Source organism: Electrophorus electricus, chromosome 14, assembly GCF_041902795.1.
Source record: "Electrophorus electricus isolate QZ-2024a chromosome 14, ASM4190279v1, whole genome shotgun sequence".
Lineage (NCBI taxonomy): Eukaryota > Metazoa > Chordata > Actinopteri > Gymnotiformes > Gymnotidae > Electrophorus > Electrophorus electricus.
This window is the reverse complement of record NC_137510.1, coordinates 14,289,441-14,300,383: the sequence shown is the minus strand read 5'-3', so window position 1 is coordinate 14,300,383 and position 10,943 is coordinate 14,289,441. Positions and strand designations below refer to the sequence as shown.

At 37.3% G+C, this 10,943-nt stretch overlaps 2 protein-coding genes across 4 annotated transcripts; one reads left to right on the top strand and one right to left on the bottom strand.

Moving 5' to 3' along the window:
- Window positions 1-780: 780 nt before the first annotated feature.
- Window positions 781-3,617, bottom strand: dctn3 (dynactin 3 (p22)). The gene is made up of 7 exons (XM_027002808.3): window positions 3,477-3,617; window positions 2,825-2,909; window positions 2,655-2,741; window positions 1,814-1,897; window positions 1,466-1,524; window positions 1,270-1,329; window positions 781-1,016 (listed from the first exon to the last, which is right to left on the bottom strand). Exons 1-7 carry the CDS (start codon window positions 3,570-3,572, stop codon window positions 930-932), a joined length of 558 nt encoding a protein of 185 aa, XP_026858609.1. The 5' UTR covers window positions 3,573-3,617; the 3' UTR covers window positions 781-929.
- Window positions 3,618-4,225: 608 nt separating this feature from the next.
- On the top strand, window positions 4,226-10,902 carry elovl4a (ELOVL fatty acid elongase 4a). 3 transcript variants are annotated; one of them, XM_081696537.1, is made up of 8 exons: window positions 4,226-4,480; window positions 5,044-5,124; window positions 5,480-5,570; window positions 6,906-7,093; window positions 7,264-7,344; window positions 7,844-8,015; window positions 8,491-8,618; window positions 9,321-10,902. In XM_081696537.1, exons 3-8 carry the CDS (start codon window positions 5,504-5,506, stop codon window positions 9,630-9,632), a joined length of 948 nt encoding a protein of 315 aa, XP_081552663.1. In that variant the 5' UTR covers window positions 4,226-4,480; window positions 5,044-5,124; window positions 5,480-5,503; the 3' UTR covers window positions 9,633-10,902. The 3 variants fall into 3 exon arrangements, with proteins under 3 accessions (XP_081552663.1, XP_026858701.2, XP_026858683.2); XM_027002900.3 differs by lacking the exon at window positions 5,044-5,124 and having other exon boundaries at window positions 5,488-5,570; XM_027002882.3 differs by lacking the exon at window positions 5,044-5,124 and having other exon boundaries at window positions 4,227-4,480.
- The last annotated feature ends 41 nt before the right edge of the window (window positions 10,903-10,943 follow it).

Below are 10,943 nucleotides of genomic sequence, written 5' to 3'. Positions count from 1 at the left end.
TGGTACCATAGTTTGAGAATTTTATAAGGAAAATAAAAGAGCACCCTACACAAAGTACAGATCTAAAAAGAAGCACAAAGCTGGCAAAGATGTGGAAGAAAGGGCTCAACCTTTCCCACACTGCCTAGGTTTAGCCTCCAAACAAGAGCATTTCTTGGTAAATTTACTAATGAACCAGTACCTGCAAACACAGAAGTCAGTGACTAATGATGGAAATGAGTGATCAACAACTCCTAAAACATTTTTAAGGATCAATACAGCAGAAAGCCAAACACCATATCCTTATTCTTTTCGATACATTGCACCTACAACTGCAAATTGTTAATATATTTCTTAAAACAATTTATGCAGCCTGTCTAGTTCAAAACTGTAGAACTGTGTAGATTAAATTTGCACTGAAAAACTGGGCATTCTGTGGTTTTAACAAAAAGGTTTGCCCTATGTAAGAAGGCTTTAAACATTGTGCTTAACGAAAAATCATATAGTTTCAACAAATTGAATTAGTCATAAAATGAAATTTTCAAAAAGAAAAACTTGACCTTTTCTAAATATTTTTCCTCATTGCAGCATAGGTATTTCATCAATAAAAAGAGTTGAAAAGAAAGACAAAAATCAAATCAATCAGAAACAAGACATTTAGGACAATCTGGACAAGACATTTAAGTGGTTCTACACAATCTACTCAAAGTCTAGGAAACATTTCACATTACAGTGCTTTAGTGTAATTTACTATTTGAGTATAAAGCAAGAAGCATGCAAGTACAAGACAGTAATGACTAATTCAGTAATATTTATGCTTTATTACTCAAGACAATGACCTAGAGTAAGTACAAGACACATCTAAGTTGCAAATAAGCAAAATAAGTAGCAACTGTATGAGAGAAAAGACAGAATTAAATTAGGACTATGGAACATTTAGTATTATTACACTATTCAATTGGCTGGCCTTGTTTAGGTGCTTCCAATTTCCGTAGAGTTTCATCCCACTGGGTAAACTGTTTTGACAGGAGAAACATCTGTGCAAGTGTTAAGGAATGATGGCTGCCTTTATATCTTCTTACTATTTATATCTAAATAATATAAATCATACAAAAATATCAGTAGTATAAAAAATAATGCTGTCTGTAACCGCAGCTCTACAATTACATGATTACCACAAGTGCTTTCAAAAAGGATAATATGGAATAAAGTATGTTTTCACATTTGTATTATTTGCTATTCACAATCTTAACATTAACACAGATATTTATGCAAACAAAGCAAGGATACCATTTTGTTATATTCTTCAAACAACCTTTTCACTTCTGCAGATAGTTCTTCATTTTGGTCCTACAAAACATAAATAGCATATACCCAAAAGCCAGCTACTGCACCTCAACTGGACACTCCACAGTGAATATTCAGTTTGGCAATAAAAATAAATTGTGCTGTGGCCCCTCCATGACTAACTGTGCACATTACTTACCTGCTGTTTGATGTGAATTTCAGATAGGCGTTGAACTTTGGTAGCAAGCTCTGGAACAGCTGTGTTAACCAAGCAAAAGCATTTCTGAAGTTCAGGTTTCATCAGTTGCATATGTTGTATGGGTTAAAATATAGCATTGCATCATTAAAAAATATACAAAAAAGGAACAGCACATCTATGCTAAAAAATAAAATCTCAGTCATTGTAAAAAAAACAAACAAAAAAACGTACTTGTGTGTACAAAAAGCCATAGTGTTTTTACAGTGAAGCACTAAGAGTTGATTGGTGAGTAAAGACATGCCTCTTATCAAAGGTATGAACGGCTTTACAGATAAAAGGTCATCATACCTTTAATGTGACTGCTATCCAGCAAAGGCTGTAGGTTATTCACTAGCTCCAGCAAGGCAGCCTGGGAACGCAGGAAGTCCTCCTCTGCAAACAGCAGGAAAAAAAAGAGGTGTTAACATGCTTTATCTGATGTTTAAAAAAATGAATTACTAATCAACATTAAAGAATATGCCACATGATGTTTAACCTCCATAAGCATTGCAAAAATGTATTTTTTTTATTATAATTTTCTGAAAGGACAGCAAGCAACTTACAAAAGGAAATAAGATATTCACTGGAATCAGAGTGCCATCAATGAGGGAAAAATTACTTTGAAAAAGAAGAAACCATTAGCATAACAAGCTAGTAATGACCAACTTACTTGAAGAAAGCAACTATACTTTAGTAGCAAAAAAAAAAGATCAAAGATGTGAATAAAAGCCTTGAAATATCTGCTACTGAAAATCAAAAAGAGAAAGTACTGCAAAGCAATGTTGCTTGACAGTGTAATCATAAAAGGCCACAAAATGCAAATCTCCCACCAAAAACAAGCAATCCACAAGATGCACAGCTCATGCTTCAAAGCAGCCAGGACAGATGAGCAGTGCCACACCTAGTCATGCAAGTAGCTTCTCATCTTTAATGTTAATACAACTAAATAGGGCAAATGTATAATCATTCAGGCGAGTATATCTACATGCATCTTGTCTGCATATTTACTGTTATATACTCATGGGTCAATTTGTCCCTAAATTCTAAGAAAATGATGAAACACTACCAAACCACAGTGACTTCACAAGAGAAAATGACGGTTTTGTTCAGTACCTCTCCTATTAATGCTTTAGAACGACAAATCACTCACCTGCTAATATAAACTCCAGTTTCATGGCATCTGGCACAGCAATATAATCTGTGAACTGTGGATCTAGGTACTTCAGTAGATCTTCAACTAGTAAGTAGAAATAAAAAGATGTAACGATTGCGGCGGAGAAAGTTAAAGCGGTAATGAGTAACAAATTTGTCTACCCTCACTTTTTTTGTGAAGAATCTTGACACGTTCCCTCTTGTTTGCCGTGTTTGCAAGTGCAGTGTTTATTCTCGACAGAGATTCATTACACTGAAATAGGGAAAATACGCCAGTCTGGATAAACACCGTTGGCAAACATGCGAAGCACTGTTTAGTACAACTGTAGCATAGCCTGCAAGTCATCCAAAACGGAAAAGGTCTATCTAGAAAACCTCGTCATTACGCCGTTCCTAGTTAATCATGATGTATGGATTTAATTATGCAGGTAACTAATTAGAAAGTTAACTAGCCTTTTACTACCAAGTTAGATCGCAGTGGTATAATTAGCTAGCTACACCACGCCCTGACAACTGCAACCTTTTAGCTAGCTAGCGGATCATGGCCTTAGCTAGCTAGTTAGCTATCTTCGCCAAAAGCTAATTACATACATTTGTCACCTGTGACTGAAATGTATAACTAGCTAACTACCCAAACTGAAGGAAATAATACAGAAACTATGGAACCAAATATCTAGCGTTAACTATAGCGAATAATTACTTAGATTAGCTAGGCTGTTTACATTATTTTTAGCCTCTGGGGGCTACGTGGGAAACGATTCGTAACATCTTAAGTTGTCAATACAGAAATAAAAATGTAAGTAAGCTTGCACCACATTACCTTGAAAGGTCTATTACTTCGTACACGTTCACCATAAACATGTTTTTCTAAAACATTAAGACGAGCATCCAAATGATCAATATTGCTTCCATCCATCTTGCCTTTGGTACTCAAAGCCGGAAATGACGTTTTTTTTTTTTTTTCTTCTTCTATCGCTCTGCATCGCATGCACCACAGTGTACACTTAAGTGCATCTCCCACATTTGTTCTCATATTTGTTTCTTTAATTTGCATTTTCATGTCTTCCTACTATGTGTTCTAGACCAGTTTTTGTCTTTAAAAAAGCAATCGTTATTTGAAGAAAAGCAATATTACGCTTAGGTCGCTATTATTATTACGGTCATTATAAACTGAGGCATAAATAGAAAAACTAAGCAATAACGTTAACAATAGCAATTGCAACAAAATAATTCCCAGACAGGTATCTTATATAACTAATATAATAGAACGCGGCTGCTTCACGCCGTCGACATTTATCCTAATTAAAATTATGCACACGATTTAGCTATCACTCGTTAATTTTATTTATATTATTTAGGAGGCTTACAGATTAGTCATACTATGAAATCTGAACAAGGCTATATTAAAAAGAACAGGTAGAACAGGGCCGTGTCGTATCATACAGTTGTACCGGTCATTGGGTTGCTCGATGCAGTCTAGGAATAAACTTTAAAGGTTATATCAATAGCTAGTTAATCTTAGGATTTGAGTTGGAGAAACAATTCTAATGACAGTACTACTCGCATGCGCAATTCGCCTTTCTACACTGCCCGTTTCTAGAGGACCGACGGGAGAACCGCAGCCGCAAGCTGAGTGATGTCAGTCTAGATCTACAATGAATGCTCTGCACATTTACATTGGTTTTGTGCTGAATGTTTCAGTGATCCGGATTTAAGTGAGAGCCTCTTTTATTTGTGACGTTTGGTTTCTCAACATCGACGGAATATTTGCGTCGCATGACCTTGTGCTGAATGTCATTACTACAGGATTTTAATCCCAGTACGGTAAGGATAAAATTAAATGAAGAACACATGCCCATCGGCTACGAATCGACCGTTATTAGTTTTTGCTAGGTTCCGTTATAATGCCGAATTCTACAGGAACCGTTTTGTCAAGTGGTCAATACACAGGCGAATCAACCACCTTGATGAAACTGAACCGATTGCAACGATAGCATTATATAATCTATCACCATCACGTTTGTTTCAGGCTTTATCATATCTTTTGCGTGTTTCATTAAGTGCGTGTTAAATTAAGAGGTTCTCTAAACCGCAGCTTGACCACGTAATTTGTTATATGGGGCCATATAGCTGGTGCCGATTTTAACGCATGGACTCCGTCTGGTTCTGGTTATGGAGGCCTCTTAAATAGGAATGGGATAGCCAGCCAACGTCTTCTATTTGTAAACGACTTGAATCTCATTGCCTTTAAAACGCCGGTATAAAGGATAAGACCAGACCTCACGTTCACCGGGATTACGGATTTTCAGTAATTACTTGAGCTGTATTTATCCTTAGGTTTTTGCGGCTGTCTGCTGACACATGCTTCACCTGCCTTTGTGCTGCAGGCCCCATCAGGCTCCCTCTCGCGATAAAATATCCATCTTGTGACCAAACAAACATTTTACTTGTGTGTAGGAGAACATCAGGTAATTACATTATAGGCCTAATTGCCTACAGGGTCAAGTTTTTTCGTTCTTCATGAAGTTGTAGGCTTCCTGTTGCAACCATACAGTGAATGAGAAGAGAACCTGTGGTACAAGCTGTGACTGAACAAGTAGACAATAATGTATGACAGAGTTCCAAAATACAAACAGAAGGTTCATAACAAAGAGAGTTCTATCTCAGACTTTTTAAGAATGCATCCAAAATGTTTAACCAACAGCTAAATTTGTGGACACATGAGGTGCAACCATTAAGAGAAAATGGGCCGTTACTGTTACTGCGGCAGTTCTGTGGGTATCTTAACTATCTATCCTATTATTTGTTCACTTTCACTGAAAGATAATTAGGACCTGAGCTACAAAGATGGATATTGTGACACACCTCATCAATGACACTATTGAATTCTACAAATGGAGCCTTACTATTGCAGGTGACTACTGTTTTCTTCTTTTTCATGAACTCGTACAATGCAGCGAACATGATGCATTATTTACTTGGGAGTACAAATAAGGAAATAATTTACTACTATCTGGATTTCCGTGAGACTGCTATGAAGTTTTTTAGGTAGATGTATTATTAAGGTATAGGTTATGAAGGATTGCTGAAACAAGTAAGCAATCTTTACCATCTCTATCAGTTAGTAATTATAGGCTATGTTTCTGTTCCTTGAACAAATATACCTCACCACTTATTGTCACTGATTGTCATAATAACAGTATGTGACCACTTTGAACAATTCTTAAATGAGCCCTTGCTACCTGTAGAGGATAGACAGTATATCTTAAGTCATTAGCTTTCCACAGTGCACTATTTTATAGTGATTGCATGCATCTGACACCCTATAAAAGTTTGAATGAAACAATGTCTGTTATGCTAAATTTACACCAATATCGCATGGAAAAAAATAGAAATAGCTATTTGTATACACTGTTGCCCATTTTAGGGGACTCTAAGTAATCTAACAATTGGCTTTTTAATGTTTTTTTTAATGGCTATATTGGCTATATTGAGGTATTATTAGTTTATCAGGAAGAATAAATAAAGTTATAGAGTTGATTCTATATGTGGCATTTAGATCTGGAGACTGATGCTGCTCTCTTAAGCAGAAGACTAACAAAGTGCCATTGCTAGTAAAGCTAGATAACGGGTGGCTGGAAATTTGAGCAAATCCACCAGATTCTATCCAAGATATTATTATAGCAATAGCTCCTGAAACTCACCTGGTAACATGTAGATGGCGCTAGAAATGCCAATGTCATGGGCTCAGATCCCAGGTAGCACACATACTGCCATCCTTTTAATGTTGCACTGGAAAAGAACATCTGCCAAATGCTGTAAATGAAGACACTGTGTAATAGATGTAGAACATTATCCAGGATGTAGGTATAGATGTGTTCAAAAATATCATAAAGAGACTTCAGAAGGATTACCTCAAGATGCAGTCACTTTTGTAAGCCTCATAAACAGAAAGGGCAGGTAACAGATGGTTATGGTCTATAAAACATGGCATGGGCATATAAGGCTTGTGTTTCATTTACTGAAAGGCAGGATACTGTAAGTTATCCAAATTTACATTTCTGAAAAACAGATAAACATAGCCTACACATTCCCAATAAGCAAATTCTTATTCATCTGCCTAACACATGGAATATTAATACCTTTAAATCAAAAGCTGTACCAGCTCACACTCCATATATAAAATGGGGCTTCCCCATCTTGGGGAATAGTAATAAGTGAAGTCATAATAAATGTTTGCTGGTTCCAGACAAACGTGTGGAGAAATGGCCACTGATGGACTCCCCTCTCCCAACGCTGGCCATCAGCTCCTCCTATCTACTCTTTCTCTGGCTTGGGCCAAAGTTCATGAGGAACAGGGAGCCCTTCCAGCTCAGGAAGACCCTTATTGTCTACAACTTCAGCATGGTCATTCTTAACTTTTTCATTTTCAAAGAGGTGAGTTCTCTGGATGAGTATTATAAATAGTCTTAACTATTTAAGGCAATAGATGAAATGACAATTCTAGTTCTAACTATAGTCCTCTTGCTTATCTGCACTAGTTACTAAAACTAGTCTTTCTGTGTTTGACCTTCATTGACATTGAGTCTATTTTACTTCTGTTTCAGCTCTTCTTGGCAGCACGGGCAGCAAACTACAGCTACCTCTGTCAGCCAGTGGACTACTCAGATGACCCAAATGAAGTGAGGGTGAGTGTGCTCCTGCAGAGGGGCTTTGATGTAATTAACAACAGCGATCCTATGACTGTCACCATGGGTGAGCCATCCATGGGAAACAAGGCAATACGATCCCTCTTTCTCTGGCGAATGAGAGTATTCAGTGTGGCAGTGGAAGGGAGCTCAGTTTCAGTGATCTGTGATACCATGGATACACACACGCTAGTACTGCCATAGATACACACACACACACACGTTGGCACTGCCAGAGCCACAGATTATCCATCTTGCATTAATCAGGGGTCATCATAGTTTCCAGTGGTTATTTTTTACTATGTTATTTAAATGGCACTAATTGTAAGTCGAGATGTTTCCTCATGGGCTTAAAAAAGTCTAAAGAGTACAAGACTATTGTGGATAATGTATGTATTTGTCTTGATGGTAAAAATACAAACTAAACTTGATGAAATGGATATGAGATGGCAGGTACATTGTGTATTTTTTCTATTTATTGTTAATGTTTTCTATACAGGTGGCAGCAGCCCTATGGTGGTACTTTGTCTCAAAGGGAGTAGAGTACCTGGACACAGTGTTTTTCATCCTTCGTAAGAAGTTCAATCATGTCAGCTTTTTGCATGTTTATCACCACTGCACCATGTTCACTCTCTGGTGGATTGGCATCAAGTGGGTAGCAGGTGGCCAGTGTAAGTATTCAGTAACCATCTAAGTTCTAAATATAATATTTATCTATAACTGCTGTGCAATTCTTTTGGTGAAGGCATTAGTAAAATCAGTAATTGATGGGATAGGAGTCTGGCCAATTAATAGCTTGGTGTAAAAAGTATTAAATCGACGTGCAGTACCATATGACATGTATGAGCCCTCTGTGATGGACCGGTGCCTGGTCCAGGGTCAGTTCCTGCCTACTGGGATAGGCTCCAGCACCCCACAACCATCTGTCTGTGTGTGTCTGTGTGAGCAAGCAAGCGTTTAGTGATCCCTGCAAACTAATTTCCAAAAAAGCCATTTTAAATAACTTTTGCTCTTTGTAGTAGTCTTTTGAAACATTTTACCATACTACCGTAGACTGCAAGAAAATTTCTACAACAGAGTTCTAGATTGCATTTGGTATTATATTGTAATATCATTTTAATATTTTTTTCTCTCTCTGCCGCTCAGCATTCTTCGGTGCTCATATGAATGCAGCTATCCATGTCCTTATGTATCTCTATTACGGGCTGGCTGCTTGTGGGCCAAAGATCCAGAAATACCTGTGGTGGAAGAAATATCTGACAATTATCCAAATGGTAATTTATTTTATTGTTTGTTCTGACTGAAATAGTCCAATATTGCTTATGCTCTATAAATCACTAAGATTTGATATTTTACCAGTTGTGACTTCCTTTTTTTCCCTATTGATGAATCTAAACATTTACTTAAGAACTTACACCAGTTACACAAGATTACCAGTTAAACAATAAGCTTAATTACCAATACAACTATAAATGACTTTGACTATGTGTAGACTCATTAAACAAATTGGAAATTATCTTTAGTAAGCAAAAACTCAAAACCAGTCAAAGGGTTCAGCTAAATACCTTTATTACAAGACATCAGGGAGTCTTCACATGGAATTTCCAACCATGCTGACTCACTGGTAACAGGCACAATCATTTATAAGAGTAGTGGCAACACAAATCCGTGCACACACAGAAACAGAAACGGCACCTTTTCAGAGTGGGGATGGGGAGCTGGAGGTGTTAGGTTTGTTTGATGCATAGCCGTGCTGAAAGAAGGCTGCAAACAGTGGTCAAATGTTTAATGAAAGATCTGATTTCATGGTGGGGACTTCATTTTCAAGTTGATTCACTGGAACATATTTTACCCATCATCTATGAAGTGCAGTTCTAAACTATTTTGGGGCACCACAACAATTTCATTCTACAACTAATGTTTGTCATTTGTTCAGTAGTTTTCACTAACTTTGCACCTGTTACCCTTTTCCCCAGATCCAGTTCCATGTTACCATTGGCCACACTGCTCTGTCCCTCTATACTGATTGCCCCTTCCCTAAATGGATGCACTGGTGTCTGATTGGCTATGCACTGACCTTCATTGTCCTCTTTGGAAACTTCTACTACCAGACGTACCGTCGTCAACCTCGTCGTGAAGCTCCATCCAAGTCAGGCAAGGCACTGTCTAATGGGGCTGCTAATGGAATTCTGATGGCTAGTAATGGAGTGACTGGCAAGGTGGTTGAGAAGCCTCTGGTGGCAGAAAATGGCAGGAGGAAGAGGAAGGCCAGGGCCAAGCGTGACTAGAGCAGAGGGGGCACGAGAGGTAGAAACAGGCAGGCTTCCATACACATGCTGCTAGGACCATAAACCTTGAGAAGGAATGGAACAGAGGTTGAAAACTAGTAACTGCTAAGGGATGCTTGGCATGGGGACCTGCCTGTTTGGAGGAAGCTGTGAGGTTTACAGCACTATGTAGGAGGTGTTTGCCAGTATCAGACCAGGTGGATCTGATTAGAAATATTTGATGAGAACAAATTATGTTCCCTCCTCCTACAGTGTTATGCTGATGCATAAGCAGTACTGTAAGGAGAATGGAGTACCCCTAACCCCTGAGCAACAGGGCTTCAATTCTCTATTAAAGCATGATATAATTTTGGTAACTTTTCTTGTCATTTTCATTATCTGCCGCTGTGTGTCTGCCTTATGTCTTTTGTCATATTAATCCTCATATCTTAGATTTTCAGACCGGTCTCTCAGTATGATGTAAGAAACATTGACATGCCCCTATACACATGCTTCAGTAGCAACAATCTCTGCTTTTTATTATGTAACATTTTCAATGACTTGCTGATTATTTATCGAACTCCTTCAAAGAAATGTTTGTGACCCTACAATATATGGGGAGTTTTTCGTAATGCCGGCCCTGGAGTACCCTGTGCACTGTAGGGTTCTGTGCAATTGGGAAATTTTGCTGTACAAAAAAATGGTAAAACGAGCATTATCAAATGGAATATTTAAATCAGAAAATTTACAATTAAGTATTAAATTGTGGTGTTTTATATCTAGAAGTTACATATTCAGCAAATGTGATTTTCCATATTATTTATTTAATTTATTTACTTATTTATTTACTTACTTGTAGACTTTTTGCATAATTACATTATTGTCTTAGTTTTATTTAACAAGAACTATGTGACACTTGGCTCCTGTAAAATTACATTTTTCCAAGAAGCTATATGGGAAATGTTTTCACATTAAATGATCAGACCATGTGCATACATATTTTAGAGAAGTGCTACTGTTGTCATATTTAGGTGGGCTAACTGAAGTTGGGGTGAAAAATATCTACAGAAGCACTCTGAAGCCTGCATTCATCTGAAATATCCCATTGTATGTCAGTGAGGTCTTTAAACTGCTGTTTGTCATAATTTTTCCATTTTAAATATAAAAAAATGCAGTGCACTTGTGTTATTGTTCTCAAATAATTGTTTTTCATGTTGTATATGCTGTGCTATTTTGTACATTGTGCTTTTAAAAATAAAATGGGTATCATGAAATATTTCTCAATCCAAAAGACATCTCCTTTTTTTTTTTAAGTGACAGAGTTTGGAAATA

Coding starts and splice junctions, on each gene's coding strand:
- elovl4a (XM_027002900.3), top strand. CDS start 5,504: ATGGATATTGTGACACACCTCATCAATGACACTATTGAATTCTACAAA. Junction 8,016..8,490: donor GTGGGTAGCAGGTGGCCAGT/GTAAGTATTCAG, acceptor TCTGCCGCTCAG/CATTCTTCGGTGCTCATATG. Junction 8,619..9,320: donor ATCTGACAATTATCCAAATG/GTAATTTATTTT, acceptor CCTTTTCCCCAG/ATCCAGTTCCATGTTACCAT.
- dctn3 (XM_027002808.3), bottom strand. CDS start 3,572: ATGGATGGAAGCAATATTGATCATTTGGATGCTCGTCTTAATGTTTTA. Junction 2,742..2,824: donor CAAGATTCTTCACAAAAAAA/GTGAGGGTAGAC, acceptor TCTACTTACTAG/TTGAAGATCTACTGAAGTAC. Junction 1,330..1,465: donor AAATTCACATCAAACAGCAG/GTAAGTAATGTG, acceptor TATGTTTTGTAG/GACCAAAATGAAGAACTATC.